Source organism: Arvicola amphibius, chromosome 3 (assembly GCF_903992535.2).
Source record: "Arvicola amphibius chromosome 3, mArvAmp1.2, whole genome shotgun sequence".
Classification (NCBI taxonomy): domain Eukaryota; kingdom Metazoa; phylum Chordata; class Mammalia; order Rodentia; family Cricetidae; genus Arvicola; species Arvicola amphibius.
Window position 1 is genome coordinate 89462552 of NC_052049.1, and position 24286 is coordinate 89486837.

Consider the following 24286-nt stretch of genomic DNA (forward strand, 5'->3'; position numbering starts at 1 on the left):
TTGTGAGTTTGAGGACAGGTGTCACTTCAGTTACCTAGAGCTCCCTCTAAGTATTCCTGACTCCCCACTTCTTCAAAGTGTTACCTGTTACCTTAACCCTGAGTCTGCAAACTAGATTATTTTTTTTCTTCATCTTTGTTTTTTTTTTTTTTTAAGGTTGACTAATTCTTTATTTTTATGTACTCGATGAAGCAGCTTTCATTAGACTTTCTCCCAGCGGAAAACAGCATGAAGAGCAGCGTCCACCTGCTCTGCTCAGGGCCTGGGTTCGTCCTGGCCCATGTGGTGAGGTGGAGGGGTGTATTTCCCCTCTTTAATTAGCTTATCCCGCTGTCGTTTGATTTGACCCAGGCGCTTCATCGTTTTATACCGAAGATAACATTCCTCGAAATCTTCATATTCTATTCTGCATTCTTTTTGAGCCCGGGTAGCACCAATGCCATGTGCACACTCTATCCACTCTTTTTCGAAAGCATGGCATCGGGCGGGAATCTTGAAGGGCTGCTCAACACTTTGGAATACAAAGTGGCGATCGAGGCTAATGCCCAGCTTTTTCTGCACATCAAAGAAAGGCATGGCGCACCACAGAAGTGCCCTTGTAGGTTCCCTGGCAGTAGATCACGACAGCCGGTTTCGGGGAGACACAGACGTCTGCCTCATCTTTGTTTTTTGAGACAGCGTCTCTGTGTAGCCTGAATGTCCTGGAACCTGCTATGTGGACCGTGCTGGCCTCTAACTCACAGAGATCTGCCTGCCTGTCTCCTGAATGCTGGGATTAAAGGCCTGAGCCATTACAACACCCACTGAAATCTATTTAATGACCCTTTGGAGCTTAAGTAAAAACTAAAGCCCCGGTTCAGGAAAGTGCAATGACTTCTGGTTAACTGTGGGGTCTGATGTGTCATTTGGGAGGCGGTGTCTTCAACAGGGCTGCTGGGCCCACTCTGGGGCGTGGCCAGGGAGTCTTATCTCCAGGGCCAGCTGAAACTACCCTGGTCTCCCGTACCGCACCTCGAGCTTTGGGCCATGGAGTCTGTCCTGCTCCCGTCGCTTTTGCTGGTGGCCGCCTATCCGAGGGGTGTGAGCTCCCACATGAGCCCTCCCGCGCCTTCCGGGACCTCAACGCCTTTCTTGGTGCGTTTAAGCCCGGAGCTGGAGGCTGTGCCTCCCGGGGGCTCGGTGTGGCTTAACTGCAGCCACAGCTGCCCCCTGCCGGTGCGTTCCAGCCTGCGCACGCAGCTGCGGCAGGGAAAGACACTCAGTGGATCGGGTTGGGTATCCTACCAGCTGCTGGATGTGAGGGCCTGGAATTCCAAGGTGCGCTGCGTCGTCACTTGCGCTGGAGAAACGCGCGAGGCCACCGCCAGGATCACCGCTTACAGTGAGGGAGACCGGGGTTCAGGCCGGGATGGGGAGAGGGGAGAAGGGTGGAGGAATGGGATAGTTGGCAGTTACTTTAGGAGGTGCCTGCGGGTCTTACCCTTCTTGCCTTAGAACGGCCGAGAAGCGTGATCATGGAGCCTCCGGTCCTAATGGGCCACAAGTACACTCTACGCTGCTATGTGATACACGTGTTCCCCGTGGGGTACTTGGTGGTGAGCCTGAGAAGAGGTGGCCGGGTGGTTTATTTTGAAAGTCTGGAGCGCTTCACCGGTTCAGATCTGGCTAATGTCACTTTGACCTACGTGATGCGGGCAGGACCCAACGACCTCTGGCAACCACTCACCTGCCATGCACGCCTCAATCTCGATGGGCTAGTCGTGCGCAGCAGTTCTGCACCAGTTATGTTGAAGGTCCTCGGTGAGGCACCCTGCAAACTTGGGGAATTGGTGCGGGGGAGGGGATGTTGCCACCCCAAGAGGGCCAGCAGAACAGGGGTGGGCTCCATACACGCTTGGAGGTCCTTAGACCTCCTCGGTCCTGATTTTCACTCCTGCTCCCAGCTTTGAGTCCAGTCTCCAAAGCCTTGGCTTCTGCCTCCATCGCAGCCCTGGTGGGGATCATCCTGGCTGTGGGGACTGTCTACGTGCGCAAGTACCTGGCCGTTCAGACTCAGTTATAGACGGGTGTTCGATGCCTGACAAGAGGGAGGGAAACGAAGCCCAGAACAACTAATTCACATACTTTTGTTGGATCAATAAAGCCTTCTTCCTCAGTCTTTGTCCTACGGTTCTTGGAGGAAGTGGTTTCATTTTTAGGGGACCCTGACGTCTCCGAACTCCTTGTTTATGGGCTGAAGATTTGTAGCTTAAGGGTACGTTTGCCTAGCCTTGGTTTCAATACCCGGTATCAGAGGAAACATCTCGTATGTCTCAAGGCACCTGAAGTTTCTCCTTCAAGACCGGCTTGAGGTCCCAGAACCTCTCCGCGTTCAGTCTAGCTGGATTTATCCCTGCAGGGCAGAAGGGCTAAACTGGCCTCTCCTCCAGGCCCTGAGTTGGGGGGGTGGGGTAGGACGGCTCTTAATATGGCCTTTTCTGATTGGCTCTGCGGATACACACCATAGCTCTGATTGGAAGCTAAGTTTCCCTTATCTTCTCCCTAGCAGATCTAGCGCGTTCCTGAGGCCAGTGGGTGGAGCTAGACCCGGTCCCCGGGGTTACCATTAATGAAGGGGGAGGGGAAACATGATTGGGCGGGGTCTCCTGCACGGAGTAGAAGAAGCAGATACCCAGATTGGAGATCTAGCTTAGCAACAAGTTTGAGATGATTGCTCAGACCACATGGGCTGTCACAGACTTCCATCCTGGCAACGCGTTTGTTGTCACCGAGCCAGGCATGCATCTGGGGAGGGGTGTCAAAGCTTAGAGACAGATGCGAGGTCACAAGTGTCCCCAGTTGATCTTCTGGTTCAGCTTGGATTGCAGAATCTCGCACTGGTTATCCAGCAGAGGCTGCGGCGCCCATGGCGAGGAATGTGCAAATGCTCTCCTGAGAGACTCGGTTCACAACAGCATTATAGACACATTCCCGCTGCACGCTGGGTAAATACAGATCGTGTGCCGAAACCGACTCTAATTTAGACGCCCGCGAACGCGGCGCACACGCACACGTGTCTGCGATTCGCGGGCACTTGATCCCCCCTCCTCCGTCGCCGCGTGCACAGAGGAGGTCTTAGGGGCGTGGCTCCCATGTTCAATCTGCTGGAGGTCAAAGCTAAGCCTCAGTTAAGGGAGGCTTCCCCATACCCTCCTCTTAAAACCACCTTTTCAGCATACTACGACTTCCCAAGATTCTACAAGCAACCCAGCATACACCTGCTCCAAGGGGCGCTGGTGGGAGGCCGGAGATGGGCGTGGCCTGGAACCCTAGCTTGTTATCCCAGAATCTATACCTAGGATGGTGGAGTTTGGGCAGGGCCTTACAGCATCCCTCCCCTCCTTCGCCACAGATGACGCGGGAGAGCGTGGTCGCCCCCAAAAGGCTTTAGACCATCAGACCGCTCCACGTAGACTCCCTCCCCCTACGGGGGACCTCTCTTGCCTGGTCGGCTAGTCTGCTCTAAGCCGAGAGCAGCCCGGTGCGTGCTCGCCTCCCGGCAGTTCGCCCCCCATCACCGCCTCTGCCACCGCCCCCTCCTTGGAAACCAAGTTACCAACGTTTAAACCAATCCCTGGGCGCAACTCTGCCACCCCCACACTCCACCCGCTGCGCTGCGCCGTCCTCCCAGCCCGGCTCTCCATCACTCGCGCTCCCCTTGCCTCCTGCGTTCTCCCCTCCCCGGCAGCGGCGGCAATGCCGGGGCCTTCGCCAGGGCTGCGCCAAGCGCTTCTCGGCCTCTGGGCGGCCCTGGGCCTGGGGATCCTCGGCATCTCAGGTAAGAAGAGCCTGCCCGCATAGCCAGGTGGACAAGGCGGGGGCGGTTTTGAAGGATCGGAGAGGGCTGCCCGGGTGTCCCTCCAGGCTCCGCCCTCTTCTTGCTTCCCACGCTTCTGCCACCACTGGAACCCGGGCTTCTCCCCATCCCTCTTCCACCCCAACACACCTCGATCTTTCAGATTTGAACCCAGCACCTTTTCTGGATTTGGGGTTTTGCACCTAACCCCGCTCAGGAGACACTGTGGCTTTCCTAGTCTTTCCTGCTCTGTCGTGCCCTATGGTTCACGGACTGGCATCATCCCTATTCGTGATCCTCAAAGACCCCCATCTCCTCAACTGTTATGACTCAGAGGCTCTGTACCCCCTCCACTTGTAGCCCTGGCAACCAGCTTTTCTGGGGCTTTTCCCGCGGTTCCTTCCAGGAGTCCAGCCTTGAGGCTTTCTGTCCAAGTTACTCAAGTTTGGGGACAGTCTCCTTTAAGCCTTTGACTCAGTCTCGTCTCCACGCTTTCGCCCCCAGCCTCAGTGTGTCTCCCCACCCCCATTTCCTGACGATCCACCAGAATCTTGGGACTCACTTGGTTCCCCATCCCCCCCCCCGTCACTGGAGTCTCCTCCTCCCCACTACTGACGTGTGCATCCGAGACCCCATTCTCCCCGCACCGAGTTTCCCCATCTGTGCTTAGAAAGCAAGGCTTTCAGAGACGCCCCTCTCAGAGTGTGCCAGCCTCGAAGCTTGAGTGGGATGCGGGACTCCCGTGCTGTTTCTTGGCGGTGGCCTCTCCTCGTCCTTGCTGAGACCCCTGATTTGGGATATAGGGGTGCTAAGATTTTAGAGAGGGGTCCCCAGGCTGAGCCCGCGTTTTCCCGGGCAGCGGTCGCGTTAGAACCTTTCTGGGCCGACCTTCAGCCCCGTGTGGCGCTAGTGGAGCGCGGGGGCTCGCTGTGGCTCAACTGCAGCACTAACTGTCCGCGGCCGGAGCGCGGTGGCCTGGAGACCTCGCTGCGCCGGAACGGGACCCAGAGGGGTCTTCGCTGGCTGGCTCGACAGCTGGTGGACATCCGAGAGCCAGAGACCCAACCCGTCTGCTTCTTCCGCTGTGCGCGCCGCACACTACAAGCGCGTGGACTCATTCGAACTTTCCGTGAGTTCTGGGTGGTCACGCCCCTTAGGTCTCTGGACCTCCCCTTCAAGCTCCGCCCACCGGCCCTCACTCCCTCCTTTCCACGCGCAACCGGGTGAGCTTTGAAGCTCACTAGAGCCGAAGTTTCGGTCCCTTGCAGAGCGGCCGGATCGGGTAGAGCTAGTGCCGCTGCCTCCTTGGCAGCCCGTGGGCGAGAACTTCACTTTGAGCTGCAGAGTTCCAGGAGCGGGACCCCGAGCGAGCCTCACGTTGACTCTGCTGCGAGGCGCCCAAGAGCTGACCCGCCGCAGTTTCGCGGGCGAGCCACCCCGAGCACGCGGCGCGGTGCTCACCGCCACAGTCCTGGCGCGCAGGGAGGACCACGGCGTTAATTTCTCATGCCTTGCCGAGCTGGACCTGCGGCCACACGGCCTGGGACTCTTCGCAAACAGCTCCGCCCTCAGACAGCTCCGCACCTTTGGTGAGTGTGGACCCTAACTGACAAGTTTTAAGAAATTTAGGGGCAGCCAGGTGTAGTGTCGCACGCCTTCAGTCCCAACACTTGGGAGTCAGAAGCAGAGGTAAGTCAGATCTCTGTGAATTTAAGCCCAGCCTGGACTACACAACCAGGGCTGCCTGACGTTTAGCGCCTAGCCTTTACTTTCAACACGATTACTAGCTTAAGTGTTTACCTCTGTGGGCTTTTATTTATTTATTTACTGAGAGAGAGAGAGAGAGAGAGAGAGAGAGAGAGAGAGAGAGAGAGAGAGAGAGAGAGAGAGAGAAGAATATGCACTCCCCACGGTGCATGTGTGGAAGTTAAAGGACAACTTTAGTGAAAGTTGGTTCTCTTCCACAATATGGGTCCTAGGAATCGAATCAGGTCGTTACGCCAAGTTGGTGGCCAGCGTCTGTATTCGCTGAGCCATATCTCTGGCCCTTTTGTATTTATGATACATGCATGCAAATTGCTTGGTCCATACTGAACGCTTAATATATAAACTCGAGCTCTGGTTCTTTGTCTCCCCCAGCCCTGCCTCCAGTTCCCCCGAGCCTAGTTGCTCCCCGATTCTTAGAAGTGGGCTCAGAAAGGCCAGTGAGCTGCACTTTGGATGGACTGTTTCCTGCCCCAGAGGCTGGGGTTTACCTCTCGCTGGGAGACCAGAGGCTGCAACCCGATGTGACCCTCGATGGCGACAACCTCGTGGCCACTGCCACAGCTACGCCAAGCGCAGAACAAGAAGGCATCACACAGCTTATGTGCAGCGTGACCCTCGGAGGCGAAAGCAGGGAGACCCAGGAAAATCTGACTGTCTACAGTAAGGAGAATCGAGGATGGGCTTCAACTGCCGGGTCTAGGACCAATAGATGGGGAGGTGTTGAATTACCTGAGGGGGCGTGGCCAGTGAACCCCACCCAATGTTTCACCACCACCCCCCCAGGCTTCCCAGCTCCACTTCTGACTTTGAGCGAGCCAGAAGCCCCGGAGGGGAAGGTGGTGACTATAAGCTGCTGGGCTGGGGCTCGAGCCCTTGTCACCTTGGAGGGAATTTCAGCGGCGGTCCCGGGGCAACCCGCTGAGCTCCAGTTAAATGCCACAGAGAAAGACGACAAGCGGAGCTTCTTCTGCGACGCTGCCCTCGAAGTGGATGGGGAGACCCTAAGAAAGAACCAGAGCACTGAGCTTCGTGTCCTGTGTGAGTGGGTATTCACCCTTTCTTTGTGACTTCCAAGGACAATACCGCGAGCCCCGTCTTTAACCATACTGTATTTCCTCTGCCTCTTGCTTGCAGATTCACCCCGGCTGGATGACTCGGATTGTCCCAGGAGCTGGACATGGCCCGAGGGTCCAGAGCAGACCCTCCACTGCGAGGCCCGTGGGAACCCAGAGCCCTCGGTGCACTGTGCGAGAGCTGATGGCGGGGCAGTGCTGGCGCTTGGCCTGCTGGGCCCAGTGACTCGCGCCCTCGCAGGCACTTACCGCTGCACAGCGGTCAATGGCCAAGGCCAAGCGGTCAAGGATGTGACCCTGACTGTGGAGTGTGAGTGGGGAGAGGTTGGCATCTGCATCTCTTTCGGGAAGCTGGCCTACAGAGAGGGAAAGAGGCCCACCCAGCTCCAGCAGGGATGGGGAGAACACTGGAGGGAAGTGGTAGGGTGTTCATAAACTTGGTTGTGGAGCCTTGGCACAGTCTGGCAGTCAAAACTGGGAAGTGTACCTGGGAAGGTCTCATGGGCACTTTGTGGAAATCAGTCAAACTGAACCCTGAGACCTCAGGAAAGGGGCCTGACCAAGTGAGTTTCTCTCCAGAACCCATGTAAAGGTGGAAAGATAGAACTGCCTCCCACCTCCATGCATGGGCTGGGTAATGCTTTCCCATACATATATCACACAGAGTAAACAAATAAATAAAACAGGACTGACTAAGGAGACACGGGCGGGGGGGGGGCAGTAGTGGCACAAATTCTTAATCCCAGCATAGATCTTTGTGACTTCGAGGCCAGCCTGGTCTACACAGTGAGTCCCCGAACAGCCAGGACTACACAGAAAAACCTTATCTTCAAAAATGAGAGCGAGAGAGAGAGAGAGAGAGAGAGAGAGCGCTCCCATGCAGGATATAGCTCACCAAATCCTTTCTGGAAGTAGAAAGAAGGGTCATTGGGGGAATTCGATGGGTTTCTAAATCAATAGGTAGATTGCTTTCGTAGCATGTGTGAAGTTCCACCCTCTGCATGGCATAATTAAAGCCCAGAACTTGGAAATAGGAGGCAGGAGGAACTGGAGTTCAACATACTCCTCAGTTACATGAGTTCGAGGCCAACCTGTGCTATAGGCCATCCTGCCTTACAAAACAAAATCCGTTCCAGATGCCCCAGCGCTGGACAGTGTTGGCTGCCCAGAACATATTATTTGGTTGGAGGGAACAGAGGCATCGCTTAGCTGTGTGGCACACGGGGTCCCACCGCCTAGCGTGAGTTGTGTGCGCTCTGAGAATGAGGAAGTCATGGAAGGGCCACTGCGTGTGGCTCGGGAGCACGCCGGCATTTACCGATGCGAAGCCATCAACGCCAGAGGATCAGCGGCCAAAAATGTGGTTGTCACGGTGGAATGTGAGTAGGGGTGGCTGGAGAGAGGAGCACATGGGTATCCTCTGTCCTCAATGTGAACTCCTATTTCCCTGCTTCCTAGACGGTCCCAGTTTTGAGGAGCTCAGTTGCCCGAGCAACTGGACGTGGGTAGAAGGATCTGGAAAGCTGTTTTCCTGTGTAGTTGATGGGAAGCCAGAACCACGCGTGGAGTGCCTGGGCTCCGAGGGTGCTAGTGAAGGGGTGGTATTACCCCTGGTGTCCTCAAACCCTGGTCCTAGAAACTCTGTGACCTCTAGTAACCTGTCACCGGGCATCTACCTCTGCAACGCCACCAACCGGCACGGTTCCACAGTCAAAACTGTCGTCGTGAGCGCGGAGTGTGAGCGGGGAGGGGGGGCAGGTGGGTGGGAAGTACGGGGTATCCCAGGATCCCTCCCTTCCCTGACGCCCCTCCTTTTGGTGATTGCTCGGCAGCGCCGCCACAGATGGATGAGTCCAGCTGCCCAAGTCTTCAGACTTGGCTGGAAGGAGCTGAGGCTACCTCGCTGACCTGCAGTGCCAAAGGCCGCCCCGCTCCTCGGGTGCGCTGCTCCAGGGAGGGTGCCGCCAGGCTGGAGAGGCTGCGTGTGTCCCGAGAGGATGCGGGAACCTACCACTGTGTGGCCACCAACACGCATGGCACGGATTCACGGACGGTCACCGTGGGTGTGGAATGTGAGTGAGGATGGCGCTGGATGGAGGCGACTCAGACCGCTAGCAAGGTGGCCGGAGGGCTGGGGATACAGTCCAGCGGATGGAACGCTCAGTTAACGCGCACAAAACTATGCGTTCTGTTCCCAGTACTCTTTAGTTCTAACACTTGAGAGGCAGAGGCAGGCAGATATCTGTTCCAGGACAGCCTGGTCTATGTAGAGGCTACACCGGCCCTCTCCCCCCCCCCCCACCAGGATTACATAGATTCTCTCTAGCTCACTATCTCTCTCCTCCCCACATCAACCATGGGAGGGGAGAATGGCAAACCCATGGGAATTCAGAGGGACTGTTTTCAGTACCCCTCAGTAAGAAACAAGCACTTCTGTTCCCACAGTGGGGTAGGTAGGTGGTGGGAGTAGGACTCTCAGAGGAGGCAGCGGTTTTGCCCGCCCATCCCAGGAGGGGTGGTCACAGACTGATTCTGGATATCCCCATCCAGATTAACGCCCAGTGCTGAGCAGCCTCTTTGTGCCCCTGCAGACCGGCCTGTAGTGGCGGAGCTGGCGGCCTCGCCCCCAAGCGTGCGACCTGGTGGTAACTTTACTCTGACCTGCCGTGCAGAGGCCTGGCCTCCAGCACAGATCAGCTGGCGCACGCCCCCGGGGGCTCTCAACCTCGGCCTCTCCAGCAACAACAGCACGCTGAGCGTGGCAAGCGCCATGGGCAGCCACGGCGGCGAGTATGAGTGTGCAGCCACCAATGCGCATGGGCGCCACGCGCGACGCATCACTGTGCGCGTGGCCGGTGAGTGTGGGTTCCTGGGGTGGAGGTGGGGCAAGGGACATGCCACACGGAGTGACCTAGGCCTTGGGGTGGCTGACCCCGACTCTACCTCTTGGTATGCAAGACCAAAGGGGGCCAAATGTGAAGGCCGAGGGCGCTAATGGATGGGGCTGTTGGTGACAGGTTAGGGGAAAGAAGTGGAGACAGAGAGAATGGACAGGAGGCAGGACAATGCTGCCCACCTGTGTGTCGTGTCCCATACTGGAGGGAAATACAGAAGTGGAGGCAGAACGATTCCGAGGTTAAGGTCGTCATCCTTAGCCATAGAGGGAGTGTAAGGCCAACCTATGCCACATAAGACCTTTCAAACACACAAAAGGAAGAAAAGACTTCCAAGGACAGACCTGGGGGTGGGGGAGTCGCATTAGAGTAGGTGCTAGTTGCTAAGAAACACTTGACCCAATTCACTCTCCACCATGTCACTGCGGAGGAACTGGGGTCAGAGATGTTCTCAGAGTAGCTGATGGTGACCCCAATTCATGTCTGTCCTGGGACTGGGGTCTATCAGCTAGAGGAAGGCTGAGCTGGTCTCTGCAGGCTGTCCCCTTAGGGGAATGGGAGGAGCTGGGTCATGAGGACGGTGTAGGGGGTTCAAGGGCTTATAATCATATGGCTTAAGAAGGGTGTACATTGGTATTTTGGGGTTCCCCGATGCTGGAGAGGCCTTCCTGGGCCCCTTCTGTCAGGCTGCAGTAGCAGGTGCATGGGGGTTTGGGGGAGAATAAGGGCTTGCCCACCCTGGCGAGGGTCTGCGCCCACAGGTCCGTGGCTGTGGGTCGCTGTGGGCGGTGCAGCAGGGGGCGCAGCGCTGCTGGCCGTGGGGGCCGGCCTGGCCTTCTACGTGCAATCCACGGCCTGCAAGAAGGGCGAGTACAACGTCCAGGAGGCCGAGAGCTCTGGCGAGGCGGTTTGTCTCAATGGCGCGGGCGGGACACCGGGAGCTGAAGGCGGAGCTGAGAGTCCAGGCACTGCCGAGTCACCTGCAGATGGCGAGGTCTTTGCCATCCAGCTGACAGCCTCGTGAGCCCCTGGGGGGCCTCCCCAAGCACCAGGGCGGAAGTATGTATTGTTTGCTGTCTCTAACTATTCAACTCCAGGGGCATCACCACCATTTTCTACCCATTTCCCTCAGTAAAGTTTTTATAAAGGACTCTGGATCTCTGTCTGTAATGTATAGCAATGGGGGTTGAATTCCAATCTCAAGGGACATATTAGATACACACACACACACATATTTGTTATATATGTGTGTATATTTTTTTGAGGTTGGCCTGAAACTTCCCATGTGGCTGAGGTCTTTGTGAGATCCTTCCGACTGTAATTCCAGTGAGCACCACCACACTTGGTTTTTGAAGTCCTGGGAACAGAACCATGAGCTCCAGACATGCTCTGTCAACCAAGCTCCAGCTACATCCCCAGGTTTTTTTTTTTTTTTTTTTTTTTTTTGTAAAGACAGGGTCCTGGCCGGGCGGTGGTGGCACACGCCTTTAATCCCAGCACTCAGGAGGCAGAGGCAGGTGGATCTCTGTGAGTTCGAGACCAGCCTGGTCTACAAGAGCTAGCTCCAGGTCAGGCTCTATAGCTACAGAGAAACCCTGTCTCGAAAAAAACAACAACAAAAAGACAGGGTCCTATGTAGTCCAGGCTGGACTGGAACTCCCTCTGTAGGTGAGGATAACCCATCCTCTCTCGAACCCATTCTCTCACCGCCACCTCTTGAGTCAGACCTCAAGAGTTATTCATTGATCTAATCGTGGTGGTGCACACTTTTAATCCCAACATCTGGAGGCAGAGACAGGGGATCTCTGTAAGTCTGAGGCTAACCTGATCTACAAAGCAAGTTCCAGGACATCCAGACCTATACAGAGAAACCCTGTCTTGAAGAAACAGACAGACAAGCAAACAACAACAAACAAAAAGAGAGTTTTTGAGGAGCTAGAAAGATGCTCAGGTTAAGAGTGCATACTGCTCTTATAGAAAACCCAAATTCGGTTCCCAACTCTAGGGGGGTCCAACAGCTGGCCTCCACCTGCTCTGCAGGCAAGTGCCCTCCATAGGCAAACATGTACATACACACATAGATAAAAACTAAGAAATAGGCCGGGCGGTGATGGTGCACGCCTTTAGTCCCAGCACTCGGAAGGCAGAAGCAGGTGGATCTTTGTGAGTTCAAGGCCAGCCTGGTCTACAAGAGCTAGTTCCAGGACAGGCTCCAAAGCTAAAAAAAAGAAAAGAAAGAAAAGAAAAGAAAGAAAGAAGAAAGAAAGACAAAAAAGAAGTAGTTATTCATTCAAAGCACTTCTTTGATTTTATTTCTATGAATGCTCATGTTTCCAGTATATTCCAAGCCATCTTTGCATCATGAAACCTGGAGCCTGACCTCCTATACAGCTGCCTACAACAAAAGGACACTTGGGTAGGGTGGGGACCAGCTCCTTTTCCGTCCCTCCCACTTATCTCTTCCGCCCAGTTGCTGCCCTCTGATCCCTTTGCTCTCCAAGGTGGGACTGAAGGTAGCTCCCCCAGGCCTGCTTATGGTCACAGCCAGGTTCCTTTCCCAGCATATGCGCTGCCATTTCACCCCTTCCAGTGGCCTGTGGATTTCCGGCCTGAGTAAAAGGCTAAAGGTGTCCGTGCAAGTGTGAGCGACAAGCCCCTGTATCCCTGGCACTAGAGACTAGAGACAGGTGAATCACAAATTCAAACTAGTCCTTGGGTAAGTGTCCAGTTGAGACCTGTCTGGGACAAGAACCTTACCTCAGAAGCAAACCAATGGAAAATGTTACAGGGGCTCAGTAGTTGCCACAGATGTGAGTTTAGTCTCCAACCCCCAAGTAAAAATCCGAGGTGGATGTGGGTCAGTCACACAGCTTGGTGGGTAAAGGTGCTTGCTGCACAAATCTGGCAACCTGAGTTTGATCCCTTCTACCATAAAAAGATAGAAGGAGAGAAGAGATGGCACAAAGGTGTGCTCTGACCTCCGCACACACACTGTGGCACACACACACACACGCGTGCGCACAGACACACACACACATACTGAGCAATGACACAGGTTGTTTCTCCTTCCTGTGTCCACCTGTGTCTCCTCGGTGTATCCTGGACTTGCCTGTCACAGTCCACTTCAGATAAGCACACACAGGGATCGCTGCCACCCCCACAGCGCAGCTCCTCCCCTCCCCCTTCCGGAGCAGAGGCAGAAGGCAAGAACAGCTGGGCCTTCTCCAGCAGCCTCCTCCTCAGTTTCTGCTCCTTGAGAAGCAGGAACAGCTCTGGTGAGGGAAGTGGTCTAGGCAGCTCCTACCTCCATTGGCTGCTCAGATGCAAACATTTAATCGGCAAAGATGAGAACAGGAAGCAGGGCAGGAGACAGCCAAGCTATGCCAGGGACACAAGAAGACAGCACAGGCTAAGTGAGAGCCCCTGCCAGGCTCTGCTAACCCCTGAATTATCTATTCAACCCTAACTGCCTCCCTAAGCTTCCTTGAGTCCTGTTGGCTTTTGAGACAGGATTTCTCTGTGTAGCTTTGACTTTCCTGGAACTTGCTTTGTAGACCACGGTGGCTTTGTTTTTTTTTTTTTTTTTTTTTTGGTTTTTTCGAGACAGGGTTTCTCTGTGGCTTTGGAGCCTGTCCTGGAACTAGCTCTTGTAGACCAGGCTGGTCTCGAACTCACAGAGATCCGCCTGCCTCTGCCTCCCGAGTGCTGGGATTAAAGGCGTGCGCCACCATCGCCCGGCTACCACGGTGGCTTTGAACTCACAGAGATCTCCTGCCTCTGCCTCCCGAGTGCCGCTGGGATTAAAGGTGTGCACCACCACCGCCCGGCTTGGATGGAACCTTTCTGTGCTGTTTTTGACCCTGCTTATGTTTGACTTTGGTGACTTCCTAGTTGTGAACTCCTGAGATCACCTGACACTTGCTGAGAACAGGTGACGGCAGACTTTCAGAGTGCTTCACCACGGCTCTCTTTGTAACCCCACAGTTTGTTGTGCGACGGGGGTTCGGGATGTTGCCTTGTCTCTAGAGGAACAGAATTTACATGCACGTGTGACTGTATATAATATACACACATATATAAAGAAAATTATTAGAATGGCTTACAGGCTATGGTCCAGCTAGTCCAGCAATGGCCATCTGTCTGAAAATAAGGTCCAAGAATCCAGTAGTTGACAAGACTGGATATCTCAGCTGGTCTTCAGTATATTCTGGAATCCCAGAGAAGTAGGCTCTAATGGTAGTGAAGGAATGGACTTGCCAGGGAGAGTGAGGGCCAGCAGGCAAGGACAGCAAGCTTCCTGCTTCCATGTCCATTATTGAGGCTGCCAGCAGAGGGCATGGCCCAGATTAAAGCTGGATTTTTCCCACTTCAAAGATCTGGATTAAAATTGGGTCTTCCACTGGGCAGTGGTGGCGCATGCCTTTAATCCCCAGCACTCGGGAGGCAGAGGCAGGTGGATCTCTGTGAGTTCAAAACCAGTTTGGTCTACAGAGTTCCAGGACAGCCAGAGCTGTTGCACAGAGAAATCCCCATCTTGAAAAACAAACAAAAAATCCCTCACAGGTGTGTCATTTAGGTTTTAGTTGACTACCAAGAAAACATCACAAGTCCTCTCCTTGTCAAACTGACACAATCATATCTCCTTATGGCTTGTTTGATTTTCAAATAAAAACAGTAACCATGTCATAATTACGCTTAATATGATATAGCTATCCCTCATACAACCGAAAAAGTATAAATTTAGAATGGGTGGCAATGTCCCTTGAGGTACATTTTTTAAGTAGCTCAAACTTAAATAATAATTATTGATATTCTCTTAAGTAGTGTTACATTACATAATAAAGAAATCATGGAAAGAAAAGACAGATAATCTGCATAGACACATTCTTAACAAAATGCAACAGAAATACTGTCAATTATAATCCTCTTTTCTGCAACTGGTCACATGGCCTTGGGTGATAGTGTTTATAACTACCTTCCTCTGCTACCCACCTGTATTTCCTCCAGTCTGAGCAAGCTCTTTCTGAGGAGTGACCCACACCATCATCCCTGATGGATCTGTGCACGTTGCCATCCTGTCTGCATTGGGCTGTTGTAGTTTCTCATTGACTTTAACCACAGGATGGTAACACCAAGACAGGCTGTAAAAGATCTCCTGCATTCCAGACATAATCTTCCGTACCTCCATTGTGTGGAGAAGCAATCCATTTTCCCCATGGTAATCTGGATCTGTCACCCCGTCCTAACACTGCTATTTCTTTCTTAGCTTGTTGGCTTAAGGGCCTCAGAAGCCTAAAGTGGCCAGGGGAAGTTTGAGCTTCAGCTCAACGTCATGTTTGTGTGGCTCCCAGGCAAGAGTGCTCCCCACTCTGGAAGCAAAACTTCTAGACCTGCAGAACTTCAGGTTGGAGGACCAGGAAGCAAAAAGTTTGCTAGTGTAGTGGATCACTAGGGGTGGTAACGTGTGGAATCCTTCCCTTTGTTACCCTTGATTCATGGACCTATGAATCCTTCTGTGGAAGAAACTATGCCATGTATTAGATGCTGATTCAAAGAAGCCTTCAAAGAACCCTGCCCCAGCCCTCCAGGCTGCTGCTAGTGTTATAAGTGTGGTTTGTTTGTTTGTTTTGTCTAGTTTTTTTTCTCAAGACAGGGTTTCACTGTGTAGCTCTGGTCATCCTGGAGCTATCTCTGTAGACCAGGCTGGACTGGACCTCTCAAGAGATCCACCTGCCTCTGCCTCCTGGGTGCTGGGATCAAAGGCATGCGCCACCACTTACCAGCTGAGTTAATATTCTTAAAGAATTCTTTGTTACAGGCCAGGCCATTATGGACATTGCTTTGTCTATGCTGCCCATTATGATAACAATCACCCTGCCTTTGGTTATCTAGGGCTCCCAGCTGCCCCCTGCTACTTCATGGCCTAGTTAAACCCATTGTACTTAGTCTGTCCGACCCTAAAGTCTGGTACAAGTAGAAGGGTAACCACAAAGCTCTTCAAACGCCCTGGCACCCTCTAACCATTTTATGTCCTGTGGGATCAGGCCATGTCTTCTAGGCCTTCCCATTGTGGAGGATTAGATTTTACACAGCAAATCCACTCCAGCGTTGCAATTGCCCTGAGCCTAAAATCCCTTCATCAACGCTAAGCCAAGGGAGATCAGGCATCTCCAACTCCTTTTCAGTAGGCCAGCTTTTGGCAAATGCTTCAGCCAACCATTCAAGCAGACTTTTGACGCCTTTTTCAACTGTGGGAGCTTCCATATTAAACCTAGAATCTCCATTCAGAGGGTGCATATTAATAAACTCAGCCCAATCCAGTTCCATGTTCATTCTCCAGAGAAGTCTTCGTTATGCAGATGAGATGAAGCTAACCACTGAATGTTTTGCAGATAAGGAAAGCCATGAGAGACAACCAGGCACAATGGTGCTTCTGACTGCCTTGTAACCCTGCTGGGGCCGGGTTAATTAAAAGAAATAAATCCAATGCTGAGCATTGGTAGTGCTCTTGGAAGGTAGAGGCAGGCAGGTCCTGAGTTCTGAGGCCAGTCTGGTCTACACAATGAGTTCCAGGACAGCCAGGGATACACAGAGAATACTGTCTTGAAAAACAAAAAAGAAAAGAACTCAAAAGGTACCCTAAAAGGGTGAAAAAGGACAGGCCTAAGGGCCCCAAAGTTATTGAATGGAAACTCCCAGTTCCAGGAGTGGACTTCCTGTAAGGGTTATAACCCTGAGGGGAAAGCTATCCTGGCAGTCGGAGCCAAGGACGACCACAGTGTCACCCTTGCACACAAACCTCATACACTCAGGAGAGTGGCTGCCTCTGCTTGGGGAAGAAGCAGCAAGACTTATATAGGGTTTCTTGGGGCAGAGAGTTCGAGGGTGGAGATCTCCAGGGTGGGAATTGGTGGGATTTCAAGTCCTGCGCTTGGGACAAGGCCAGGGACTGGTGGAATTTCGAGCTCAGAGGTTGGTGGGTTTTGGTGAGTTTTCAAATCTGGAAGTGAGCTCAGACCATTTACCCTACACTCTTTCCCTGTGAGTTGTTGGTGGGAAAGCCCCTGAGGTTCCACAAACCAAAGTCTTTGCTCCTGTTGTCGGTTGTATGCCAGGACTAAACATGACACCCTGGTGCTGAAGACACCGAAGTTCTTGCTCTAAGTGTAGGCCATGGGGAAACTAAGCTGGGACTGACTGCAAGCTCCCATCTGCTGCCTGGCTCACACAGTGCCAGAAGGGGCCACATGCAGGCTGCTGGTGGGATACCATCCCCAACATTCCTGCGTGGCTGTGGACCCTGTGTGCTGAAATACTGACGTTCGAGGCAGGATGGGCCTGATTGTGCAATAGTTGCTCAGTCAATATGGACAAGAACAATAGCCATTCAATTGGATTTAAGGCAGGCTCCACAAGAGACATACAAGTATGTCTGGTACTGTAAACCAGACACCTGTGGCTGGGGAGGTCATAGGTCCCAGTGGGGAGGTGACTTGTATGGTTCTTCTAGACAGATGTGATGTGCCCATCAGACCTCCTTCTAAACATGTGTGGTGACACCCATAGATCACTGTTGTCATCCTCCACTCATGACTGTGCAGCTCCTGAGAACAAGTGACTTACTGTGGCATGGTGGCCTGTTTCTTAGCCACAGGTGGACACCTACAGTCACCTCCACTGAGGAGGAGGAAGAGGGGACCAAAGAAATGAAGAGCAAGAGGTCAGGTCATGTTACAGTTTTCTCAGAGATTGAAACATTCCATCCTGCTGCTAGTTAAAAAGGAAGGTAAACAACTCAAACTAGCCTCAGGAAGTCCCTTAAACTGACCAGATTCACTAGGCCCCTCCCTGTCAGAGGAAACAGAGCCATGCAGCAAAGATGTCTCTGACCAAATGGCTTCCAGAAGTAGCAACAAGCCAAGCTGCCTGGAAGAGGTTTAGACCAACTAAGATACCTGGAAAGGACACTCTCTGACCTGATGAGGTTCCGGCAGGCTGTGCAGTGTGAGGAAGGGAGGGAGGGAGGAAGGACGGACCTGAGTTCCATTCCCAGCACCACATAAAGGCCCAGCACCTATGAGTCTGCCTGTAATCTTAGTCCTGGGGAGACAGAAACTAAGGATCCTGGAGGAGTTCATTGGTCGGGCACGCCTACCCAAACACTGAGTTCCAAGTTCAGTGAGAAATTTCATCTCAAAAAATAAAGGGAAGGGGCTGAAGAGATGTCTCTGTGGTTAAGAGCTCTTCTTGCTCTTCCAGAGGACCCTGGTTGATAACTCCAGTTCCAGGTGATCTAATATGCACCTGACCTGCGCAGGCTCCTGTGTGCACAAACACATACATATAAAAATAGTGAATGTCTGGGAGTGGTGGTGCACACCGTTGATTCCAGCATTTGGGAAGCAGAATCATGATCTCGGAGTTCAAGGCCATCCTGGTCTATAAAGTGAGTTTCTAGAAAGCTAGGGCTTTGTAGAGAGACCCCGTCTCAAATACAAACAGAAACAACAAGGAGACAAAACCAGGGAGGAACAGGAAGACAGAGATGATAAGAGCAGGTGAGACGGACAGTAAAGTCTGCTCAGGTCTGCCATCTAGGAACATGGTGGCTTGCCATGAGTACCCAAGGCTTTTGTCACTCCCATCCCATGTAGCCTCTCTCTTGGGCTAGACCCATAGTGACTGTAGATTTTCTGTGCTCTTGGCATCATCCAACGCTCTGGGTGGCTCTGCTGCCGCCTTGGCTTCCCTCCCCCTGCTTCACATGGCCCTCCCCTCTCAGAGACTCCCCAAATGCAATGTTCCCTCTCTTGGTCACACCAATTCGCAGACTTTCCTTTTAGTCTCTGTGATGCTATCTATAGTCCTTGCTGTGTACATGCTGGCTGTGGACCATGCCAAACACTGGCACTGGCTTGAACAGAACCTTCATCCCTTGGACCATGGCTAAATCAGCCTCTCAGTGTCTGTGTAGCTCAATATTCCTCTGGGTGATGCTTGAATACAAGGCATCCAAAGCTCTGGCCTCAAAGCAAAGCATTTCAACTGAATTAGAATTGTTTTTTTTTTTTTTCAAGATTTTATTTTCACTTGTATGTATATATCTATCCAAATATACAGCACAAGCGTGTGGGTATGTCTTAGGGTTAATGTTGCTATGACGAAGCATAGCAAAACATGAGCAGAACAAGTTGGGAAGGAAAGGGTTTATTTGGCTTACATTTCCACGTGGTACTCCATCATTGAAGGAGGTCAGGACAGGAGCTCAGACAGGGCTGGGACCTGGAGTCGGGAGCTGATATCAGCAGAGGGCAGGAGGGGTGCTTTCTTCTCATGGCTTGCTCAGCCTGCTTTCTCTCTCTCTGTTTTTTTTTTTTTTTTTTTTTGATTTTTGATTTTTCGAGACAGGGTTTCTCTGTGGCTTTGGAGCCTGTCCTGGAACTAGCTCTTGTAGACCAGGCTGGCCTCGAACTCACAGAGATCCACCTGCCTCTGCCTCCTGAGTGTTGTGAGTTCGAGGCCAACCTGGGCTACAAGAGCTAGTTCCGCGACAGTCACCAAAAGCTACAGAAGAAACCCTGTCTCGAAAAAAACAAAAAACAAAACAAAAACAAAAACAAACAAAACTAGCCAGTAAGTGTGGAGGTCAGGAGTGGGTATAAGATTTCCCTGGAACTGGAGTTACAGGCAGTTGTGAGCCACTTGAACACCGCAGCAAATGTTCTTTAACTGCTGAACTGTCTTTCTGGCCCCAAAGTTTAAAAGCAATTACACGTGTGTATGAGCACACCTGCACCTCATATACATGTGGAGTAAGCATATCCCTGGAGGTGGGTTTGAGGTTTCAGATGGTTAAGCCAGGCCCAGTGTCTCTTTCTTCTGCTGCCTGCTGATACAGATAAAGAACTCTAGACTCCTCATCCAGTATCATGTCTGCCTATATGCTGCCATGCTTTCTGTGTGACAATAATGGAGTAGATCCTTGAGCGTATGCCAGTCCTAGTTAAAAGTTTACCTTATAGAGCTTCTGTGGCCATGGTGCCTCTCACAGCAGTAAAATCCTGAGGCAGAAGTTGGTACCAGGAGTGGGGTGTTCCTGTGATATCTGGGTTGGTACCAGGAGTGGGGTGTTCCTGTGATAGCTGGGTTGGTACCAGGAGTGGGGTGTTCCTGTGATAGCTGGGTTGGTACCAGGAGTGGGGTGTTCCTGTGATAGCTGGGTTGGTACCAGGAGTGGGCTGGGGCATGATTTTGTTTGGGGGAATGTGAAACACTTTGGGACTCTGGACCAGAAAAGTGATTGGACATTTTAAGCATGGCTTAATGAGCCATCCTAGTAGGAACACAGAAGACAGTGGTTCTGAGGATACTTTGAACTGTAGGGATCAAGTTCAAGAGGTTTCAGAGGAGAAGAATATTTGTATGTGGCTTAGAGACAGTTCTTGTGATATTTTGGTGAAGACTGGTTGTTTTTTTTTTTCCCCATGATATTTATTGAGGTCTACATTTTTCTCTGTTCCCCTTACTGACTCTCCCCTCCCCCTTCAGCCCTCCCCCAAGGTCCCCATGCTCCCAATTTATTCAGGAGATCTTGTCTTTTTATACTTTTTACTTCCCTTGTAGATTAGATCTATGTAAGACTCTCTTAGTGTCCTCATTGTCGTCTGAGTTCCCTGGGATTGTGGTTTGTAGGCTGGCTTTCTTTGCTTTATGTTTAAAAACCACCTATGAGTGAGTACATGTGATAATTGTCTTTCTGTGTCTGGGTTACCTCACTCAAAATAATGTTTTCTAGTTCCATCCATTTTCCTGCAAAATTCAAGCTGTCCTTATTTTTTTTCTGCTATAGTACTCCATTGTGTAAATGTGCCACATTTTCCTTATCCATGTTTGATTGAGGGGCATTTAGGTTGTTTCCAGGTTCTGGCTATGACAAACAAAGCTGCTATGAACATAGTTGAGCACATGTCCTTGTGGCATGATTGAGCATTCTTTGGATATATACCCAAAAGTAATATTACTGGGTCTTGAGGAAGGTTGTTTCCTAATTTTCTAAGAAATCACCACACTGACATCTAAAGGGGTTGTACCAGCTTGCATTCCCACCAGCAATGCAGAAGTGTTCCCTTTACCCCACAACCTCTCCAGCATAAGTTGTCATCAGTGTTTTTGATCTTGGCCATTCTTACAGGTGTAAGATGGAATCTCAGAGTTGTTTGGATTTGCATTTCTCTGATGACTAAGGATGTTGAACATTTCCTTAAGTGTCTTTCAGCCATTTTAGATTCCTCTGTTGAGAGTTGTCTGTTTAGGTCTGTACTCCATTTTTTTTATTGGATTATGTGATCTTTTGGTGTCTAATTTCTTGAGTTCTTGGTATATTTTGGAGATCAGACCTCTGTCTGATGTGGGGTTAATGAAGATCTTTTCCCATTCTGTAGGCTGTTGTTTTGTCTTGTTGACCGTGTCCTTTGCTTTACAGAAGCTTTTCAGTTTCAGGAGGTCCCATTTATTAATTGTTTCTCTCAGTGTCTGTGCTGCTGGGGTTCTATTTAGGAAGTGGTTCCCTTTGCCAATGCATTCAAGTGTACTTCCCACTTTCTCTTCTATAACATTCAGTGTGGCTGGCTTTATGTTGAGGACTTTGATCCATTTGTACTTGAGTTTTGTGCATGGTGATAGATATGGGTCTATTTTCATTTTCTACATGTTGATATCCAGTTATGACAGAACCACTTGTTAAATATGCTTACTTTTTTCCATTTGATATTTTTTGCTTTTTTATCAAAGATCAGGTGTTCAAAGATGTGTGGATTGATATCTGGGTCTTCTATTCGGTTCTATTGGTCCTCCTTTCTGTTCTTATGCCAGTACCAGGCTGTTTTCAGTACTGTAACTCTGTAGTAGAGTTTGAAGTCAGGGATTGTGATGCCTCCAGGAGTTCTTTTATTGTACAGGATTGTTTTGGCTATCCTGGGTTTTTTGCTTTTCCAAATGAAGTTGAGTACTGGTCTTTCGAGGTCTTTGAAGAATTTTGCTGGGATTTTGATGGGCATTGCATTGAATTGGTAAAGAATGCCATTTTTACTATATTAATTCTGCCTACCCAAGAGCTGTAGATGGAGCGGTGGGGCTGTGTCCCGCCACCTGGCTAGCTTTACACCCGAAATAATTACATGGAAACTGTATTCATCTAAACACTGCCTGGCCCATTAGTTTCAGCCTCTTATTGGCTAATTCTCACATCTTGACTAACCCATATTTAGTAATCTGTGTAGCACCATGAGGTGGTAGTTTACCAAGAGAGATCTTAACCTGTGTCCGACTCAGAGAGGAGAGGCATGGCGACTGCCTAAAGCGGCTGCCTGATTCTCCCAGAATTCTATTCTGTTTACTCCGCCTACCTACTTTTCTGTCCTATTAAAGGGCCAAGGCAGTTTCTTTATTAACCAATGAAAGTAACACATAGACAGATGACTCTCCTCCATCAAAGAGTATGGGAGAGCTTTCCACTTTCTGGTGTCTTCTTCAATTTCTTTCTTCAAAGATTTAAAGTTTTTGTCATACAAGGAAGACTGGTTGTTTTGAAGAAAATCCTTGTCTGAAAAGTCTTAGGATGAATTGCTTTGGAAGAGGAGATTTCAAAACAGCCCAGTATTGACTGTGTTGTGTGATTATTAGTAGCCAGTTTTATGTAGAGCTATAATGAAAAGGAGCAATCTGAACAAGGGAAAATAGAAAATGTACAGTTTGAGCAGGAAAGAGGCACCAGGAAGTGTAATTAGATTAAAGAAAAGGCTGAGGCTAAATGGAGTAAAGGGAGTGGTGACCTCAGGGCGAGATCCCACCCAGCTAAGTCTCCAGTTTGTGAATAGGAAATAAAGAAAGGCTTCCGGCTAGGTGTGGTGGCACACACCTTTAAACCCAGCCCTCAGGAGGCAGAGGCAAGTGGATCTCTGAGTTTGGGGCCAGCCTGGTCTACAGAGTGAGTTCTAGGACAGCTAGGCTTAGGTAGTGAAGGAATACATGGAAAACAGAGAGCTGGTGAAAATGTCTTTCAAAGAGGGGACCATGTTCCAGCCCCAGCAGTCAGGAGAATTTAGCATCCTTGGCTATGTGGTTCTGGCTTAAGAGTCAAGGATACAAGTAAGGAGTTTTATGGAAACACCCTGTCCCCGTTCCCCCCATGACTAAGGAAAGCCACCTGAGGTCGGGCATATGTCAGGGGGTCCCTGCATGGAGACCTAGAGAAGTGTGCTTGAAGCTGTGAAGGTGAAGCCTGAATTGCCTTGAAGACCCCAAAATGTAGGAGATTCTGGAGTTGTGGGATACCAGCCAAGGAAAGATGCTAACAGGGAGTGGAACCAGCCCTAGAGAAGGAAGTGTGTTGCAGTCAACAAAGCTGAAAGGAGTTGGAGAGGCAGAGTTTGGCGTTTGCCCAGCTGGTTTCCTGTCCAGTATTTCTTCACTGTGTTCCCTTTGCACCCTTTTGGAATGGTAATATATATCCTGAACCATTCTATACGTTGAAAGTATGTGATCTGTTTTTGTTTTTTTTAAAAAATGGGATTACAGTTAAGAGATTGCCGTGAGTCTCAAAAGAGACTTTGAGCTTTTTTTTTTTCTGAGACAGAAAGATTTCTCTTTGTAGCCTTGGCTGCCCTGGAACTCCCTCTGTAGACAAGGTTGGCCTCCAAGTCACAGAGAGCTGCCTGCCTCTGCCTCCTCAGTGCTGGAATTAAAGGCATGCACCACCACCTCCCCACTTTCTTTCCCTTCTTAACATAATCTTGCTGTGCTGAACAAGTTGGTCTCAAACTCCTGGACTTAACCCATCCTGCCTCAGCCTCCAAGAACTGGGATTGCATGCAGGCACCTCCATCCCTCCACCAGAGGTAAGTGGCCACCACTTCTCATAAATATGCAGATTTGTATTTTAGTTTTCAAACATTTGCTTGGCCTGGAACTTACTGTATAGACCAGGCTGGCCTCAAACTCACAGAGATCCACCTGCCTCAGCCTCCTGAGTGCTGGGATTAAAGGCGTGTATCACCTACCCTGCCTTCACACGTATGCCTGGAAAGGAAAGGTCAAGCTGGGTGTCTTCCCCAATGGCTCAGTCTTTTTATTTATTTATTTATTTAGGTGTGTTGGGGGGGGTGGAACTAATGCCAAAGTGCATTCATGTGGAGGTCAGACACAATTTTTCGGAGTCTGTTGTTTCTGCTGTGTTCAGGGAGAGACCCCTCTCAAAAAGTAAGGTGGAGGGCCAACAAGATGGTTCCGGGAAGAAAGGCCCTGACTGCCAAGCCGGATGACCTGACTCCACTCCTGGAACCTACACAGTGGAAGGAGAGTGCTGATCCCCACAGCTGTGTGTCCTCTCACCTCCACAGGCATGCCTGCACACACACAAAATATCAAAAGGAATGGTGGTGGATATCTGCAGTTTTAGCACTGGGGAGGTAAAGCAGCCACAAAGAAAACCCGTCTTACAAAATAAAAGAAAACCAAGTATCGAGACAGAGCCATGCTGTGCAGCCCAGGCCAGTCTCTAACTTGTAATCCTTCTCCCTTAACCTTCCCAGTTCTGTGTCTGCAGATGCCTTGGGCGTTTGTGCCTCATGTGAGTGTGCAGGTGTGTGGGTCAAACCTAGGGGAAAACTCAGCTAGCCAGGCCGTGTGTATGCGCCTTCCTTAGATGAGCCATCTAGCTG

The 24286-nt window shown here is 51.0% G+C and overlaps 3 protein-coding genes across 4 annotated transcripts; 2 read left to right on the forward strand and 1 right to left on the reverse strand.

The window, feature by feature from the left end:
- The first annotated feature begins 146 nt into the window (after nt 1-146).
- Icam4 (intercellular adhesion molecule 4 (Landsteiner-Wiener blood group)) lies at nt 147-2155 on the forward strand. Of its 2 annotated transcripts, XM_038324062.2 has the most exons (3): nt 147-1381; nt 1495-1800; nt 1944-2155. In XM_038324062.2, the coding sequence occupies exons 1-3, from the start codon at nt 1027-1029 to the stop codon at nt 2060-2062; spliced, it is 780 nt and encodes a 259-aa protein (XP_038179990.1). In that variant the 5' UTR covers nt 147-1026; the 3' UTR covers nt 2063-2155. The 2 variants fall into 2 exon arrangements, with proteins under 2 accessions (XP_038179990.1, XP_038179989.1); XM_038324061.2 differs by having other exon boundaries at nt 1495-2155.
- On the reverse strand, nt 194-674 carry LOC119810541 (NADH dehydrogenase [ubiquinone] iron-sulfur protein 5-like). Its single transcript, XM_038324063.1, has one exon. It carries the CDS (start codon nt 574-576, stop codon nt 256-258), a length of 321 nt encoding a protein of 106 aa, XP_038179991.1. The 5' UTR covers nt 577-674; the 3' UTR covers nt 194-255.
- A 1580-nt stretch (nt 2156-3735) lies between the features above and the next one.
- On the forward strand, nt 3736-10719 carry LOC119810429 (intercellular adhesion molecule 5). Its single transcript, XM_038323895.1, has 11 exons — nt 3736-3817; nt 4695-4964; nt 5104-5424; nt 5975-6262; nt 6386-6640; nt 6737-6985; nt 7812-8054; nt 8134-8412; nt 8508-8747; nt 9267-9530; nt 10331-10719. Exons 1-11 carry the CDS (start codon nt 3736-3738, stop codon nt 10591-10593), a joined length of 2754 nt encoding a protein of 917 aa, XP_038179823.1. The 3' UTR covers nt 10594-10719.
- Nucleotides 10720-24286: the final 13567 nt, after the last annotated feature.